The following is a 20280-nucleotide window of genomic DNA, read 5'->3' as shown; positions in this document are numbered from 1 at the left end:
GAGGGGAAGTGTGAAAATTCTGATTTTGCTTGGAAGATTATCTCACTTTCTCTGATTTTTTTCCTCTCTTAATGGGTTTTAACAAGTAATAAACACCAGTAGAAAAAATATGTAAAAGAAAGAAAAATGCATGTTACTAAATTTAATAATTAACCTTGTTTTTTGACATAAAAGTAAAAGGCAAGCTTAACTTTTCAAGGCTGATTCATGAAGAATATTCTCATTAATAAAACACTGACTACATTTAAGCTATAAAATTTTCACACATAAGATAATACTGAAACAATAATGTACCATGTTTCTATCTCCAAATTTATTTGTTTTAAATTTAGAGATCCTGTATATTTTATAGTTACTTTTTACCAATTCAGATGGTTCATATATCTCTATGTATTCATATAGAGTTATAAATAGATTTTATAATCATGTATAATTAAGTCACAAAACTATGTAAACCTACGTAAAATAAAATTCTGTGTGAGTTGTATGACTGAGGACTTCTTAAAATAGTAATCTTCAATTACATATTTTACACCACAAAATGTACAGACACCCAGCTTTTTTTCTAACAACAAATACAGGTGAATTTATAGATTCTTTATAAAAGCTTTAAGTGATTCTGAATTCAAAGCCATAGAAATAGAATCAGAATCATGTCGATTATTAGATATTTTGATAGTACATATTAAGTGCTCCATCTGATAACATCGACAGCTACATCTTTGGCATTGAAAATTCAGTATGAGTTCTTGACAAAATTTTGTAGCTGAGAGCATTATTTTCTTTTAAACAAGGAAAAACAGGGTTGAATAAGATATGAAAACTGGGGAGAAACTATTGATGATTTTTTTTTTCTTAGTAAGTTTATCTTTGGGACCCTGAATTACCTGTTACTTTACTGTAAGATGTGGACTGTATGACTCCATTTAAAAACCAACTGAGTTGTACTACATTTTAGGAAAATTATATAATATAATATATATTTTATATTTATTTAGAAGCTTTGAAATAGTACAGTAAACACTTTGCAACACGGTGTATAAACTACAGAATGTCTTTGATATTTTGTGGGTCTTCAGAATACAACATTTTTATAACCCACAGGTGAAAAGAACATAATCACAATTTCTCTTGTAAAGTTGGAATAGCTTGGGGAACACTTGATCACACAAAAATAATATAAAACAGTCAAGTTTAAAACAGTGATATTGCATTTATAATGCACAAATTTCCTTTATCTTTATGACTGGCTTCTTGTGGTGAATATAAACATCTAAAGGGCTCAGTGACATTTGGAGAGAGAAAGATATATAGTGCTGTAAACAGGCACACACTGATCGGAGAGGCAAAGTCAGTTGCCTCTAAAGTTTCTACAGTTCTGCACATTTCAACTCATTTCTCAGGCCTGCTGAGAGCAATTAGGTCCTATAATTGGCCACGATGACTCCGCCGGAAATCTAACACTCAGTTACATACAACTAACTGAATGGCCAAGATAATGAAGTTGAAAAGTTGATGCTTTTGTTGGTCGACTTTGTGCAAATCATGCTGCTTCAGGTAAGTCCTGTAGAATTGACTAGCATATCCTTTTCCGTGCTGTGAAAAAGAAAGAAAAATACTCTAAGAAAAAGAGATTTACTTCTAGAGTTTAGAATTGCACATTATTGTAAAAGAAATAAATGCAAGTGAAAACTAGTCGTGCCCTCATACCAAGCCTATGTAGTGTGAAAATATTTTAGCATTAGTAGTCACAGTCATTCTGTTGTTTGATTTTCTGAAAATGCCAATTTTTACATTCTTATAAATCAGTTTTGAATGAGAAATGTTTATTTTATATACCAGCCACCAAAGATGTGGAGATAACTCTTTAAAATTATCTACAAAACAATCCCTACTTCACTATTTCTGCACGATCAGAATATAGAAAAAAATGTGTAGCTCCTACATTTCTAGCACAAGTCTTTAGAAAATCTATGAATAACTTGTTATACATTTAATTTAATCAACTCTAAATTATATATATTAAACCAATATATATTAGAGAAAACTGTACCAAAAAGTGTTTATGTAGTTAAACAATTTAAAGATGACTTCTATTTTGTAGGTTTATTTTATTTCATTTTTAAAATTATATGAAACCAAGTCTTTTATGGCCTACGATTTTTAAAAAGTAAATTTATCCCCTAAAAGGAATTAATTTTTTCATAAAGAAGTTAATAAAGGCAAAGGGGGGAAAAGATACTATCAAATTTGCTCCAGTCTTATAAAACATTGACTTATGAAGCAGAATGACCAGATTCAATTGTTCAGATTTCATATTAAGTATTTTGTTTATTTATAGTGATAAAGGCTATTTCTTCCAATCTGTCCATAATCTTTATAATATCTGACCATGAGCACAATGAGAACATAAATTATATCATCTAGATCAGTATCTGGCACATAATAAATAGTTCAATTTAGATAAAAATCACATATATGTATATCTCATTAAATATTAAGAACTACAGTAAATAGCGTAACTGAATTGTTTTAATCTGGTGAATAGTTGTTTTTTTCTTTTTTTAAACAAAGGTAAGAATATGTTGATCATTTCAATCCTTCTCCTCTGGTATTTCCACTCATTTCAAGTAGATTATCTAGTTATCTATTTTTTCCTAATTTGTTTCCCTACTTCTCTCATTTATTTTTCCTCAAAAACTCAATTTCTGACCAATGAAACATTTCTTCACTGGTTCACCATTTAGCAGGCACATCAATTAAAACTGTAACAGTCAGGTACCACCACTGAGAGAAACTAAAGTCAAAATGAATATTTCCATGTATTGTGTAGTAAACAATATTGAAAGTAATCAAAACATATTTTATTGTGTAATATCATATGATATCAATAATTATAAATTGGCCTTCTCTTCCCGGTTCTCCCGGAGTTGAGAAAAGCTGGGTTGAGAGGGCAAAAAAAAGAAAAAGAAAAATATAAATGATACTTATAGTTCCTTTATAATTACAATATTGGACCACATGGTAGCTATCACAACTTACCTGGTCATAATGCTACAGGGGATGTTCTATAAGCAGATAGAAACTTTGCTCTTTTAATAGAGTTAAACCCGTTTTTCTATGTCCTTGAATTCAAATTTCCTGTTTCATGATAAACTTTAGTATAAATAATTCAAATATATTTTGTTTATATCAATCTGAATTGAAAATTATTCAGTAAATTAGAAAAGTGCAACCATAAACATTCAAATATGTAAAATAAATCAGAACAAATAGTTACAGTCACCAAATAACTTATCATCCAAACTGGACACTTTGGTGAGTGAAAGGGAGCACTGTCATTTTTTTTTTTTTTTTTTTAGACAGAGTCTCACTCTTTTGCCCGGGCTAGAGTGAGTGCCGTGGCGTCAGCCTAGCTCACAGCAAACTCAAACTCCTGGGCTCAAGCGATCCTCCTGCCTCAGCCTCCCGAGTAGCTGGGACTACAGGCATGCGCCACCATGCCCGGCTAATTTTTTGTATATATTTTTAGTTGTCTGATTAATTTCTTTCTATTTTTAGTAGAGACGGAGTCTCGCTCTTGCTCAGGCTGGTCTCGAACTCCTGAGCTCAAACAATCCGCCCGCCTCGGCCTCCCAGAGTGCTAGGATTACAGGCGTGAGCCACCACGCCCGGCCAGCACTGTTATTAATTACACAGTATCTTGTGCTTTCCTGGAAAACACGGGAAATATGGTTATCTACAAATAATACTGCTTTTTTCAAAATAAATTTGAGATACTACTTACAGGTTGTAGCTTTTTATTTTAATAGAATAAATCAGAAAATGCTGACTTACAGGAAACATTCTTTTCTTAGTTCAAGGACAAAAGAAACTCAGGTGTGACCTATACTCAACCTATAAACTAATTTATTATAAATGTGAAAAACCCCAAATATATTGAAAAGCCATATCTTAGTATAAATGCAGAAATTAGTCAACTTAGCATGTCTAAATCAGTAAAATATCATTTCCATTTAAGTTAAAAATTACTTAAATAAAGGCTGTTAGCATGGATCTTATGTTTGTTTGATTTAGTTAGGATACAAAAAGAAATTATATTATTAAAATGGTTCACAGTTATAAGAACACAAAAATTTAGCACACGTTGTCCTATCTAAAATATAAACATAAACTTAAAAGACATATTCTAATTGTTGCTTAGAGTTATATGTGAATGGTTTTTATTTAAAGTCCACCTATCCTAGTGGTTGTCTGAATAATATAATCACCTTTTTAAAAATGTACCTCCTCCTACCTATCTTAATTCAGGCATGCAAATCTGAATAGGATAAATATAAGAATTGAGGTGGGAGGTCAGAACAAATTAGATTGAGAGTGAAGATTTCCTCCATTTCAGAAGCTAATCTCACATATATAAAGTACAATTGTGCCTCAGTATCTGAAGGGGTGGATTGGTTCCAGGACTACCCTGCAGACACCCAAATCTGAGGATAATCATGTCCCTTATATTAAATGGTCCATAGTATTTGTATATAACCTATGCACATAGTTCTGTGTACTCTGAGTCATCTCTACATTACTTATAATATTTAACAAAAAGCCTACACATCACATTATTCCCATGAATTCAACATAGGGCTTGGCATGTGGCAAACTCAAGTTTTGTTTCATGGAACTTTGTGGAATTTTTTTTTTTCTGAATTTTTGGTTGAACCCAAGAATATGCAGGGCCAACTGTACTGCCAAACTAGAAATACTATTACTAAAGTTATAGTCATATCCAATTTATTTTAAAACTTTTAAGAGGTAAGTTTAAATATTGAACAATCTTTATTCTTTCAGGGTTGTATGGGTTAATGTTGGACAAGTAGCAAACAAATATTATCCATCCCTTTTCCCCTCAAAAAATCAATGTAATTACATTTTGGAGTCATTGCCAGAATTATTCCACAGTGTTAAGGAGTATGGCCATTCACTTGCTGATACATTTCAGGCTAGAGAGAATAGATCAAATACATAGATTCCATGCTTTCTGATGTATTTGACATATGTTTTGGAATTATCAAAGCATAGGTGGAGAATTTTGGTTTTTTTCTTTTCATTTAGCACGTTTTTTTTTTTTTTCTAGCTATGTATCAGCTTATGTAGGGAATTGGTCACTTGATAGGGATGGTTTTCTTTTCAGTCAAATCAAAAGTAATAGGAAAGGGACTGTGTGTTCCTTCTTAATTCTATTCATTTACTGCATTTATTCTTCATAGTCACATAAATGTTAGATTTAAGACATTTATTATGTCTGAACTATAGATGAAAAAGTACTTTTAATGTAAGAGAAATTCTCAGATATCTACCTTCTTATAATTTAACATATATATATAACATTTAATGAAAGTTCCATGGTGTATATTTTTCTTTACATTGTGGAATCTTGTTGCTTTTTTATAATTTGCCAAGTATAATATCAAACTGTGGGAAAAATTAAACTTTTAAACAGATTAAAAATTTAGGATATTAAACTGATTAATGACTTTAGAAAAATGACTGTAACATGTATGTTGCAAAAATAAATGTAAATTTATCAGTACTGATATACTATCATACCACATAATAGCCTGGTGAAAAATAATTTTATATAATACATTAAAATGACAATTTAATAACTTGAATATTCCCATTGCCATACTTTCATAGCAGGAAACAAAATACCCTTTATACTTTATGACACTATAAATCTCAGAAGCAATAAATTAAGCTTGTGAAATAATCTAATAATCTATTTTTACAACTGAAAGAGACAGCCTTCAAAAATCTTAGATGATTGAGACTCTCAACTACAGTGAAAAATTTCCAGAAGCTGAGATCAGTAACCTACTCTGGAGCTCATTCAAATGTTTAATGAGCTTCACTGTCAGGATACTTCTTTATGTATAAAGTGAATCTAGCATGCAAGAATTCGAATCCCTTACCCCCTGTGGAAGTCAGAAACACTTGATCTCTGTTCTCTGTGTAAAAGCACATCATAAACCTAGTTTAAAAGTAATCCTCCATTAGAAATTTGTCCAGTTGAATAATTTGTTCTTTCAACTTTCCTCTGTCTTATTCTCGAACTACTTTTGAGGATTCCCTTTAACATCTTTTTAAAGAATTTTTTTTTGTTTAACCCTATATCTGGTAATCAGCACAGTAGTGTTAACTATTAAAAGAGGGTACCAGGAGGTCAGCCTGAGCAATGATTACATCTTAGCAAGATCCCCGTCTCTACAAAAAAATTTTTAAAAATTTAGTTGGGCATGGTGGTTCATGCCTGTAGGCCTAGCTACTCAGGAGGGAGGTTGAAGCCAAAGGATCTCTTGAGTCCAGGAAGTGAAGTTTACAATGAGCTATGATCATGCCACTGCACTCTAGCCTGAGTGTCAGAGTGAGACTCCTCTCTAAAAAAAAAAAAGAAAAAGGGTAACTACTTGATTTGTCTTTTACTTTCCATTTGAACATTCAATTTGCTTTTGTTTTTGAAAATGTAGTTGTATTGCTTGGATGGTGAGTCATATTTTCCTCCTCACAAAAAACAATTACAAATAGATTTAAAATTAATATATTTAGAAATATACATAATGAAAAAAAAACCTGATTACATGTTGTGGTTAATTATGGATTATAAAAAGACTGAAAAGTCTCCTGTTAGGATCAGGTATTGTCTTTGTGTTCAATAATAATGCTTTAGTGCAGTATAAAATTGAGTTATTTAATTCATAACATTCATACTAAATTTACTTTTTTCCTTTCATTAAGCAATATGCCTTTTTATTCTAGCTTGACAAAGTTACCAGATTAGAGAACAAATGTGAAAAACAGGAGTTTGTTAGGAGAAGGTAGTAATGTGTAATATGTATAAGCTTGATTAGTCTTTTAGAAAGGAAACTTTGTGAAGTAAATGACTCAAACAATCCTTTAGACCATGAATGTAAAAAATATGTAGTAAAGCCAAGTCTTTATTTTTAGTTTAGTCTATATGTGTATCCAGTGCTTAAAACATACTTTGCAATTAATATTTATTAAATTAAAATTTGAATCCAAGGATATTTTAAATGATAAGAAAATTGGCAAGGTAGTTTTATGAAATAGAAATGTACATCAATGAATGAGTTAAATGGATCATTTCTAAGAGAGGAGAGAGGCATGCTGAGCATAATGTTCTTTTCATAGACATTTTAGCTCTAGCCAACTCCGGCACCCTTGAATAGTCAGCCGTCACTCTTAAGATTCTAATCTTATTACTATGATAGAGACTATATATACCAATTTCAGGCTATGAATTAAAAATGGAGCAGGCCTCATTTTCTCACCTAGTAGGGTATGTGCAATGAAGGAATTTATTTGATAATCTGTAAGATACCTTGCAGATCAAGTAGAGTTGATACACTTCAAAGCCCTGTATTTACTACCAGTGAAAATTTAATAATTTAGTATTGCTCAGTGTTTATTGTTAAACAAAATTTCATTGCTATGAAAAAGAATTAGCCTTAAAAATAGGGGTTTCTATTTGTCCACAAGTGTCCACAAGTAAAATGGTATACCATTACTCTCACATAGCTTTGTATGAAAAAGTGAGTCCCCTGAAACGTCACAGATTCCTTCTAGATAGAGGATTACTTAGGTGCTTAGAAATTTCCGTATATGTATATGCTTGTTTGCATGTGTGTGTGTGTGTGTGTGTGTGTGTGTAAATCAAAACTATCTTCTCACGAGGCAATAGTACATCTATAACTGTTTCACCAGGAAATATCTATCTACTCTGTGGGTTACTGCACCCATGTCAGCTACATGTAATACTATTAACAGGGTAGATGCCGCTATAGTCACTCAATTTTGTTTAGTTTAAAAATATTTACCTCTAATTAATGATATTAATGAAGAGTGCTTTGAACTATGACAAAAACTAGTGATAGTGTATAAACTCTTTTAGACAATACATTTTGAATATTATTATCTGAGTTGATTTGAGCAAGATACCTAAAAACACAAAATGTTATAAAAACGCTTATAACTTTTCCATCTGGAAACAAGAATTGTCAATATCCTAAAGATTTGTTTTTTAAACTCTAAAAACATTAAACTTAGAAATTAAAATATTTGTTTAAAAAAAGCTGGGACAATGTGCTTGCATGGAATTTTGAGGAATGAAGAGATCTAGTTCAAATTTCCCTAAAAATGTCAAAAGCTCTTGAAAGCTTAATAAATTTTCCCTGAGGGGGGAAAAAATAGGATATGACCCTACTCAGGGCACTTTGGTCACTCAGCCAGGCACTCTTTGGTAAACAAAACCCTGTGCTTACTCAGTGTCTTAAAACAAAGTTTGGAGACTGAATTATTTTTTATATGCTCTGGTCCTACATTGGCATATATTTAGGAAATGTAAATCTAACATATGTTTTTCTCCATGTTTATAATATCATTGAAAATTTTTCCTGGAATCTCCAATAAATATGGAAATTGTGATTTGTTCCAGAAATATTTGAAAATAGCCTCCTTTACATTAGCAATAAAGAAATACCCTTGAAATTTCTTTTGAAATAATTCTATGTCTTACTTTAATAAAAGATATTTTCATTTAAGTTAGAAAATACCAGTATTTTCTGTATCTGAAATTACAACAGAATATCAATATATTCCTTTAAAAAGTAAATGGTTCTTTTTTTCTTGTGAGAAGTATGGAGCTGATAATATTTACTGACATTTAGACACTTATTTTTCAAGTGGTTTCCTTCCAAACAACAGAGTAAGAAGATTAAATTAGTGATTTCCCTGTAAGGTTGAAATTAGCATTAATTTTCAAAAAGAAGGTATGAAAAATGCCTGAATGAGATTGGTCATTCCTGTAAATATAGGATGTTGCACTTGTGTAGACCTATTTGCACCAAACATTGCTGTATTTAACCCTACTAGTGATGTACACAACTTCATCTTCTATATGAAAACCAAGTATAAATTTCAGTAATGTAAGATTGAAAAAACATACAAATAAATACGTAAGATCTCAAGAAAGACAAAACAAACACACGTACTCTCTAATAAACTAGAACTAACAGATGGGCACACAAGTGCACAGAGGGAAGTAAAAGTCACTGGAAATCCATCGTGGGGAGAGGGGATGAGGGGAGGAGCAAAAACCCCCCTAATGGGTACAATGAACGCTATTCCGGTGATGGGCATATTTACAGCCCTAACTCAAGCCACGTATCAAAAACACCTGTACCCCCTTAATATTTTGAAATCTAAATAGATAAATAAATAACATTTTAAAAAAAGATATCATTTTAAAAATATATAATCATGTGTCTAATTTATTAACCACTAATAGCATTCTTAAACAGGGGTAAGGTTTCAAACTAATTTAACCACAACCTTAGAGAACTGAGCAATGAAAATAAGTGGAAAATCTTCTGGATTGGTAAGTAACATATTTATAAAGTCTATTCAAGCACATATTCAAAAAGACATGCAACACACGCTATTTAGAAACAGTGTGTAAATGTCTGGCTATTTATTTAATATATTTGGTGATTTGATTTTCCTTAACATAATTCAGTTACTTCTATGTTAAGGCAAATAGCAGATTAAAAGTAGGAAGGGCAGACTCAGAAGAGGGTTGAAAATGCTGATACACCGAAAGCTGACCACAGAGGGAGTATGTAGAAAAAACACCCTTACACTAAAGCAGGTTAGGAACCCTAGGACTATAGGTTTTGATAACCTTTTGAGTTGGGTTACTAGATAAAATACAGGGTGACCAGTAACAGATGAATGTCAGAACAACAAATAATTTGTTAGCATAAATATGACCCCATGTAATATTTGGGTGTCATGTACTTTTATTTGTTAGACCTGGCGACACTATCCTCAAGGCATCTGCTTTATGAAAGCAGAGATAACACTACTTACCACTAAAGCAGAAAAATGTTGCAGTGTTTTTTAATTGTTTTGTAAAACTGGTTCATGTAGTAAGTTTTCTACATATTTCCATCAAAAACTACTTAAAATTAAGGTATCAGTTCAAAAAGAGATAAAGAATCAAAATTCAATCATCTGGAATAAAACTTTATATTGAATGATTAATTACCTGATTATCATACATGAACAAAATCTTAATTGTTATTTAAATTATTTCTTTGTATTATGATTAAATTTTATCCCTGGTTTTTGAGTGAAGTATTTTTTGTGAGATAGATAATAAACATATTAAATATAGTATTCTCTCTTCTTTGCATAATAAACATAATTTTGAATTACCTGTTCTAAAATTCAAGCCTAGGTACATACTTTACTTTTAGTTATAGCCCAAAAACTCATTAAAGCTCCTCCTTTACCCCTTTCAATTTAATCTGTTATCAGGTAATTAGAGATTTGAAAACTGATGGATGGTGAATTAAATTAGCTTTAAAAAAATCACACAAATGCTAAATTTTTGAAATAAGATTATATCATGCTTATTAAAGGATAAAATTCATTTTAATTACATTCTAATTAGATGCTAAGATTTAGATCCTTAAATAGTTACATTATTTTCCATAACTTTAAACTTTGTGTTCAATTAGGGTTCATATTAATTATTAAAAATATTTAACTACATAGCAAAGTAAAAAATTATTTTATATATTTACTATCTATGCAAGGTATCACAATAAATTTAGATAAAAGTTCAAATTTTAAACAATCAAACTTTGTTGAGTAAAGGATTCTGGTTAAACAGTATTGATAATGTATATTTATACATAAAATGTGTGTCATTATTGAAATATGACAAATGTACATACAAAGAAACCTACATGCCTATCTCATAATAAAGTTTTTGCAAAAAAATCAAAATTTTTTTAAAAAAGCATCTAAGGTACCCATTAGTTGCTACAATGTCACAAAACAAACAAACATCTAAGAAAAAATTCAAACATAACTTATGCAATAATGATGATGAGTAAGCATACCATATACTTAAAAACTGGTACATGAAAACCTCAGAAACCTAAAGGAAAGTCAGATAAATTGCTTGTAGCCATAGTGATCCAGTACTAACAACCACCTCCTCTCCATAAGCACGTATCCACAATGGCTGCCCCGTTATGTTCATGTGTACAGTTAACTTCCATATACTTAATGTTCACATGTATGTTTGTAAATGGTATTTGATCAACAATTAAAAAGAAATAAATTAGTGAAATTTGCAGTTTGTGATAGTGAAATGAGGTTTAAGGAGTTGTGAAAGAGAATGTGATGTATCAGAAAAAAGAATTAAAAAACTAGTATAGTTAAGGCCAGAATAAAAACATGAAAATCATGGAAATCTGAAAAAAGATAAAATCCAGGTGAGATCATTTAGGACTGGAAATGGTTGCATGTTTTGTAGTTTTTGTTTGACATTTTTTTCACATTCAGAGACTACTGTAATTTTATTATTTATCTAAGTCAAAGTAGATGCCTGGTCCACTTTCTTAAAAAAAAAAAAAGAAAAGAAATGTAGCTTACTTATTTCAAATTGTGTCGGTTATTGATTTATTGATCTAGTCTATAAGGATTTATGGGTGTCTACTGTGCTCCAGACACAGTTCTGGAACACAGGACTTTAAAATGAATGCACATAGATTCTGCTCTAAAAGATTTTACAGTTGAATGGACTAATAATTGTTACACAAAATATTTTAAAGACAGCAATTATGTATACGAATTTATAATAAGTTACAGGAAGAGTATATATACCTCTGTCTGGGAAGCCTTCTCATTAAAGGTAAAATGACTTGAATCTTGATTGATTAGTAGGAGATGGCCATGCAGAGGGAGAGCAGCATGGTTTTGTAGATGAGAGAGCATTCCAGAAGGAGAATTGAATGTGTAACCATACACGGGCTTGAGAAAAATGGCGTATCAAGAAGCTGACTGTTCATTAAATGGCATGAAGCAGAAAATGTAGGCAGGGCTTAAATATAAAAGACTTCAAGAGCTAGTATAATTATGAACATTATTGTGGCTGCCACAGAGAGCCTCTAAAATATTTTAAGGAGAATATTAGAGTCACATATCTCAGAGAAATATTCTAATTAGTTAATAGTAGAAGTCAGACGGAAAGGTTGAGGGGTCCTCATTGATTTTGGTAAATTAGGCAGAAAACACTGGATTTGAGGAACACAAAAGAAAGTATATGTGTGCTTTTTCTGAGCCCAGCAGAAAACCCAGGGTTCATACTTCACATACCTGGAAGTAGTCTGCATTCGATCACACTAAGTCTTCAAAATGTTAACAAAACCTGCTGCATTCAAAAAGACTGCCTAGGTGTTTTGTGGCTGACTCAATTCTAAGGGTAATTGTGAAAGGATAAAAGTGGTGAAATGAGCTGGTCAAAGAAAGGATTCTAGACCACTGTCTCAAGCCTCAGAGAGTGTCCCCAACAACGGAAGCGAGGAACCTATAGAAAAGCACTGGAAATTTTTTCCAAAACATTTAGCAAAGAAAAAAATCAGGCAGATAATGATCATAGACTAATATTAAATTCACTTTATAACTGTGAGGCTGAATTTTTTTTTTTTAAATAAAAGATTGCTTCACAAGTAATCTTACCCTAGGAAAATCTGGTCTGCAACTCACAGAATGAGTGAAGACACAGGGACAACTTTAATTACAGCATTTCAAATAAAATTCAAATGATTAGAAGTCACATACATTTAATCAAATCTTTCCTATGCAAAAATAACCCCTGCTTTTTCTCAATCTACTAGTATTTTCAGTTATAATCTTTTCTCATGTCTACTTTTTGCTTCCACAAATCTTAATTTAAGATTTGGCTTTTAACACTGACTCACAATAATAGTAATAACAATAATAAATGATCAGACATAATTTAGCATCTTATGTTTTCCATTCTACTGAAACGTACTCCCAAAGGTTTTCCTAATAGGTTATCTATCAGTTTTCCAATCAAAATCGATTCTCTGACACATGAACTTTATCATCATCATCATTATTATTGTCAATGCAATCTTCTCTCAATCACCCAGTCTCAGGACTAGAGAACTATACTTGATGACTAACTTCTTTAATTTTTATTACTACATTTATCTTTCTAATCCTATTTTTTCCTCAAAATTTCTCTAATAGTAATCTCTTCATTTTCATTCTCCACCAGGAACATTCTTGTTCAGGCCTTATTGCCACAATGCTTGACAACTACAATAATACTCTATTAGTAAAACAAAAACACAACCCTAAACAACAAATCCTTGCTAACTTCCTTCAGAATAGTGTTGAATTTCTTAAGCCTGGGATTCCAAGTAGTGAATTGGTTACAAACGCCCACTCTAGAATTAGATGGTCTCAAATAAAAAGCATGGCTCTCCTTCACTAGCCATAAAATCATGGAGCAATTTAGTGGACATCTCCTTTTCTTAGTTTTATAATCTATAAATTGGACACAGTAAGAATATCATTTGAAAGGATTCATATCTGAGAAGTTTATAGAATAGGTCCAGGCACATAATAAATACTCAATAATTGTTAGCAACTATTACTATTGGTATTATTATGCAAAACATGCCTTAATCTATCCAAAACAGAACTTTCAAACTTTAACTTCCACTATACCTCTGGTTTTATTTGATAGGTTTAGCAACTTAAAATATTCACTTCTCCACATTTATTATTTGCTCTCTAATTCTGCACTTCTGTTCATGCAATTCCCTACTCCTAGAACATCCTTTGTCTCTATACACTATAGAAAGTAGCATATTATATTTGATGATTAAAATCATACAGATAGTGGCCGGGCGTAGTGGCTCACGCCTGTAATCCTAACACTCTGGGAGGCCGAGGTGGGCGGATTGTTTGAACTCAGGAGTTCAAGACCAGCCTGAGCAAGAGCGAGATCCCGTCTCTACTAAAAATAGAAAGAAATTAATCGGACAACTAAAAATATATAGAAAAAACTAGCTGGGCATGGTGGCGCATGCCTGTAGTCCCAGCTACTTGGGAGGCTGAGGCAGAAGGATCGCTTGAGCCCAGGAGTTTGAGGTTGCTGTGAGCTAGGATGACGCCACGGCACTCTAGCCGGGGCAACACAGTGAGACCCTGTCTCAAAAAAAAAAAAAAAAAATCATACAAATAGTGCTCGAATAGTGGCCCCAAAGTGAGCTCTATAAATCCTTCCTTGATTATACCGTAAGGGATCTTTCCCAAAGATAACCAAAGACATGTTATTCTAATAAAGTAAATATCACGTTCCTCTTTTAATGAGATGTGAAATTTAAAACATAGAATCATTGAAAACCAGTACATTTCAAGAAAAGGGAAAAGGCTTAATTGCAGTTGACTATAGTAATTTCATTCACGGGCATATTAAATAAAAAAAAATGAAATGTTTTAAAATTTCATTTCTTCCACAGCTGGAATGAGCATTATGAAATGCAGGAGTATTATCATTTCATGAAAAATGAGAAATTTTTGTTTTCATATGAAAAATGAACGTAAGAAGAAATGAAAATATTATGATTTTGAAATAAAATTGGGCACTAGAACTTAGTTGTTAGATCTCGTTATTCAGGCAAAATAGTGATATAGATGCAGTTGATGTAGTAGGGAGGAAGACAGAAAACACACAGAATCATAAAATCGTAAGAACTACACAGAGAGCCCAATGAATAAACCAAAAGCAGAAACTACAGTTTGGGCAGTTTCTTAGGTGTTTCTCAATGGGTTTGTGATATTTGTTATTTCTGCCTCACTTTGAAAGACAAAGGTACAAAAATATAAATATAACGCTGGCTGAGAGAATCAGGTTTATCAGATAAGATTTTAGGGAAGAACAAAGGAAGCAAAAAATCTTTGGGCTTTTATGTATCAAATACTGATCTATGACAGACATAGATATCATTGGTGTGTCTTACAGAAAGATATGGTTCTCCAAGCTAACAGACTGTTTTCAATTACTTCAACGATTTTAGGGCGTCTGTGTCTCTCACACAAAAACATCAGAACTGTTTGAGTACTAATATCCTGTCTAAGTCCAGAATTTACACTAACGGGCAAGTACAATTGTCTAAATATAGATCAATCAAATTGTATATGGACATTGATTTGTTTCACTTTTTAAATTTTTTGGCCCAAAGAAATAGACATCATTTTTTCCCCCACAATCATCAAATTTAATGTGCTACCGCCTATACTGGAATAAAAATCTGTAGTTTAAAAAATGAGTATTCATTGCCAGATTATTTTCACTGTTGTACATAATCAAGTATCTTCACTCATTATAAATATACAAGTGAAATAATGAGAATATGAAGTTTGAAAGTTTATAATCATGCTTTGTGACTACTGTCATCATAAAACAAATAAAGCTTAATCTTTGCTGTGAATTACATTTGGTTCTGTAATATCTGTTACAAAGGTTTCATGGATGGAAAAAAATAGGGATATTGTACTATTAAAACAGGTATTAGGTGAAAGAATGTGTATACTGCAGATGTAAAATAGTGATATATTGTGAAAAGAACATTTGGAGTCTGACTTTTCTCTGGGAATAAAAGAGAGCATAATTGGTTCTATTTAAGCTCAGAATTGTAATTTTGACCATAGTCAGGCTGATGTCATTGTTCCAATTTTAACTAAATATATGGTTTCCTTGAACACTTAATGAGTGCTTCCTTTGGGCCAGGCACTCACTGCTTTACATATGTTAAATAATTTAATCTCCACAATGAGGCTTTTGAGGATCTATTTCACAGATGAGAAAAATGAGTTACAGGAAGGTTAAAGAAATTACAGGGGTGCACAGCTGGTAAATGGCTGGATCAGTATTTCAAATCTGGCTGACTGGCCCCATAACTGATGCTCCTAACCTCACCAAATCACTTCTCTGATACGAGAACCTGTACAAAGACCATGCTTGTAAATCCATAGCTATGAATCCAGAGGAAGTAAAAGCGTACTTTGAGAAAAAAATAAAAAATGTTATCTTCTAAAATTAAAAGTTACAATAAAGTCAAAATGGATAAAATTAGTGATGTTTAGGAAAACCTATTCTAAAAGCAGTAAGACTAGAGTGCTTTTCAGGTATTCATTTACTAAGAATACCACAATTCAACCAGGTGAGCAGGTCGTGCTGCAGGTACATTTTAAAGGAAGTTGAGAACTTTTTACTTGTACTGTGGTATGTGCCCAAGATTGCTTTGTTCATTTCTAAAACATTATCTCCCAGGAAGGCTACTGGTTTGCATGAGGTCTGGGGGAGAGGAGGATACAGTAATTAAAAATGCTTTTCCATGTCTTGAAGATGACCCAGAGCAGGTAACCCTGAGATGACCTGATCGGAGTATTTTGATCTGTGCAGTAGGTACACACCACTTACATCGAATGAGGATGCACGAGGCTATATATTATCACTAACAATTAAGTTGATTTAATTTCCTTTACATTCTCAACCAAAGTTCTGATAGTATTTTTATTTTTCCCCTGGAGATTTCTCAGGAGTATTTCAGTTTATTTAGTTACCATATTGGTATTTTAAATGAAGATATTGATCTTATTAACACATCAGTTTGTAATGAGTTCCTGTGCCATAAGCACTTTCCTACACTCCAGGCCTTAAAAATATTTACATAATCTAGTTTTAGGCCAAACAAAACCAAAGACTACTGTGCCTGGAATACAGTGGTGCTCAACAATAAGTGTTCTTGAATGTGGGTCACACTGTTCTTGTCAGTAGCTTGGGAAGACCTGCCTAAGGAAGCTGGTTAAAATGTTTTTACAGTTTTAAATTGTTATGGTGCTGTATTATTACAGTAAATAATGATACCAAAAATAATAGGACTTATTGAGAGCCTTCAGAAATGAGAGAAGAAAATAAGTTAAATGTGAAGAACTTTAAAAGAGTAGGAAAAAGGACATAGACTTAAAATTAACTTCAAAACAACATGATATGCCCTTTGTAACTACTTTAAATGTTTCCATTTAAAGAGAAGATATATTAGCACATTTTATATGAGCATCATGAAAACAATTTCTATGAAAATTACTACAAAGAGAGAAATTTATCAAGGATTATATTACTAGATCTCAAGCTCAATTTTAACAGTGAAAGATGAAAATTAAATTATTCAGTGTCAAGTATTTCCTAAAAATAATTCTAACATAAGCCTGAATTTAATAAAAGATTATCCTGTGCAATAATTTCAATGTTAGTCAATATTTTGTTGTTATAATTTGAGAAATAATTGTCTTTATAACATTCCATAATATAATTTAAAAGTATAGATTTTACAAATTCTTAGCTTAATTCAACCCCTAAAGAGTTAGGATTCAATCTATGAAAAGAAGGCATTTATACATTTTCTAATACCAAACAATCCTTTTACATATAGAAAATTATGTATATTCATATAATTATATAAAAGATTCATATATCTGATTCGAAAATTATTTACTATTGTCTGAGTTTCACAGGGCTTATTCCATGATGCCTGACAGATAAAAACTGTCACCTTGTTATAATTTATAAAATTGGTGTCTTTATTATGTCTTATTTCATCTACCCATGCCTATAAAATAGGTACTCAGCCACTACTGTTACTATTAAATTTAGCATTAATGTTCAGCTAACACAACTTTCCATTTGATTATTTTCTCTTTCATTTTATTTTTCTTAAGTGTGTAATTGGTTCATGCTTCCACATTACCAAACTAAGGCTACATTTTAATTTAATCTCCAAAATTTCAACCCAAAATATAATGATCATATATGGTATATATGGCCTGATTGCTATATCTTCCAATATTATAAAGAAAGCATGTATTATTACTAGGTTTAAGGATAGCATGCTACTTGCCTTTGAATCATTAATAATGGCTATTTCATTTTTATTTAATTGCAAGCCATTTCACACTAGCTGCCACCATGGATTGCCCTTAAAATTCAGCTGAGGATAATATGATACCCAAAGTGGAAAATTCTCATTATAAGAGAAATAAGTCAACTTAGTAAAGAGAAGACTCAATATTTGAAAAAGTAAGATATTTTAAATCTATATTCACCTGTGTTCATTCTATAAACTATTTTGTATAATATGAGGCTTTAAACTTTCAAGTTATGAATGCATACTTTTAATAAACATAATTTATGTTATTTATTGCTTATGTATATAATATGTTTGACATGTTCATACTTATTTTTTACACTTTATATATCTCCTCAAATCTTTCTAAAACCGTAATTTCTTAATTTTTATTCCTGGGCATTTTATTTTCCATTTCAACTCAATGTATGAGGTGAGAAAAATAGCCTTTAAGAAATCAAATGTTTTCCTCTTCAAAATTCCAAAGAAAGAAAGATGAGGAGTTCTCCACAAAGAAATAGGAAGGGAGGGAAACAGACGAAATCAAGGCTTTCTCAATTGCCTCCCCTTTGTCCTCAGGTAAATTTCTTGAGATTCTACCATAGTAATGTTTTGCCTACTAGACAGAGTACCTAGAAATGCTTTGGTCACTGATTACACAGGTGTGCTCATTTTGCGAAAATTTCTTGCATTACATACATTTATCATTTTTGTACTTTTCTATATGCATATTATACCTTAATAAAACATTTTAAAATAAAAAACCCAAAATAAAAAAAAATGTTGCTATCTGTAAAGCTTATTTTAATCATAAATCAAAGTAACTATAAATATAAATAGCATTTATGAGAAAATTAGAGAAATTTAGACAATAACTAGACAACCAATGATAGTAAGAAAATTCAGTTTTAAGAAGGAATATTGTTCTTGTGATTATGTTAAAAATAAACTTATCATTAATAAACACATGCTGAAATATTAATGGATTAAACAATAGGATCTCTGGATTTGCTTTAAAACATCTGAATGAAAAGGCAGTTGTATTAGTGTTTGGAAGAAACAAATTTGGCCAAGAGTGGATGATTGTTTAAGCTGTGTGGTGGAAAATATGGAAGATTTGGCACACTATTTTCTCACTTTTGTATATTCTTGAAGTAATTTGCCATTTTAAACATGTTTAAAAATTTAACTTACTAGAACTCTATAGATTCTATACGATATTGCCCTACATTACCATTGTTCTTATTAAAAAGATTGAAGTAAAACATCAGGATATAACTACCAAAACATACCTGGATTTCATGATCTCCAGTGTAACCATATGATGTGCAATTTTAAAGAAAATACACCTCAAAACTGCACTATTAGTGATTAACAAGGGGATTAGTTCTGGAACCAGGCTTATAAATGGTGAAAATAATGTGTAAGAATTTTATACAATTTTTCAGATCAGCCTCTAGGTTTTCTATAAATTTTCTAAGCATACAATGTATGGCAACAGTCAAACTATCACATTAACTCTCATATCTGCGGACCTCTTCCTACCATCATTTAGATTAAACCTACATGTGAACATTTAAGCTTACCTACACCATCAAGTGTGTACCATCGATTACTTTATCATGTCTATTTGGTCTATGGTCACCATTGCTGTCTCAGAACTTCCTACTATGTGCTGCACTTTAAGAAACAAATCCAATGATACGTTTAGTTAGTTACATATAAAAGAACTCCTCTATATTGACTATTTCTTTATCCTGGGTGATTAAAAATTTAATCCAGATAATGCATATTTGACACTGATTTTACTCATGTACTACTTCTACCTACGCCGAGGTCTTTTTAAAAGATACTTACATGTAAATTATGACAAAAACACTTATAAATATGCTTTTGTGAAGTATAGTAGTAACTATCTAATTTTCAACCCAAATATAGTTATTGGCATATATATGAGCCTTATAACACTTGGTGATAAACTAATGCCAATTTTTTATTCTGTATAAAATATAATATCCAACACAGGTAATACTGGAATCTAGTGTAATACTTTGGCTAATGCCAGTTCTTAAAATGGGGAAAAGGTCCTACTGACTACAACATTTTTACTATCAGTTAAAAATAATGCCTTCTTCATAATACATAAACACTAGAACCAGGAAGCTGTTTGCTCGACAGTGTCATGGTTAATTTTGCTACACTTAAGCACCGTAAAACGGTCCTCAAAAAGTACAGCCAGTACCTCATAAAATAAAGGAATAGACTAAAATGGACTATATCACATTATCTATTTCTCAACAAGCACCATACTATCATGTTAACAGCTTCTGATAATTTAAGCAGCCATTAGTTAAATAAATTTACTCTTGTGTTAAACATAATCACAGTCCATTCTTTCTCTGGTAATTTG

At 31.5% G+C, this 20280-nt stretch overlaps 1 protein-coding gene across 1 annotated transcript in view; it reads right to left on the bottom strand.

Moving 5' to 3' along the window:
* Positions 1-952: 952 nt before the first annotated feature.
* The window catches only part of PCDH10 (protocadherin 10), a 40545-nt gene continuing 21217 nt past the window's right edge, over positions 953-20280 (bottom strand). Inside the window, exon 5 of the mRNA XM_012640394.1 lies at positions 953-1596. Coding sequence (XP_012495848.1) covers positions 1577-1596 — 20 coding nt within the window. The 3' untranslated portion in view covers positions 953-1576. The remainder of the gene's footprint in view (positions 1597-20280) is intronic.

This window comes from Propithecus coquereli, unplaced genomic scaffold (assembly GCF_000956105.1).
Source record: "Propithecus coquereli isolate 6110/MARCELLA unplaced genomic scaffold, Pcoq_1.0 Scaffold151, whole genome shotgun sequence".
Classification (NCBI taxonomy): Eukaryota; Metazoa; Chordata; class Mammalia; order Primates; family Indriidae; genus Propithecus; species Propithecus coquereli.
Note: the sequence above shows the minus strand (reverse complement) of the source record. Positions and strands in the feature narration are given on the sequence as shown.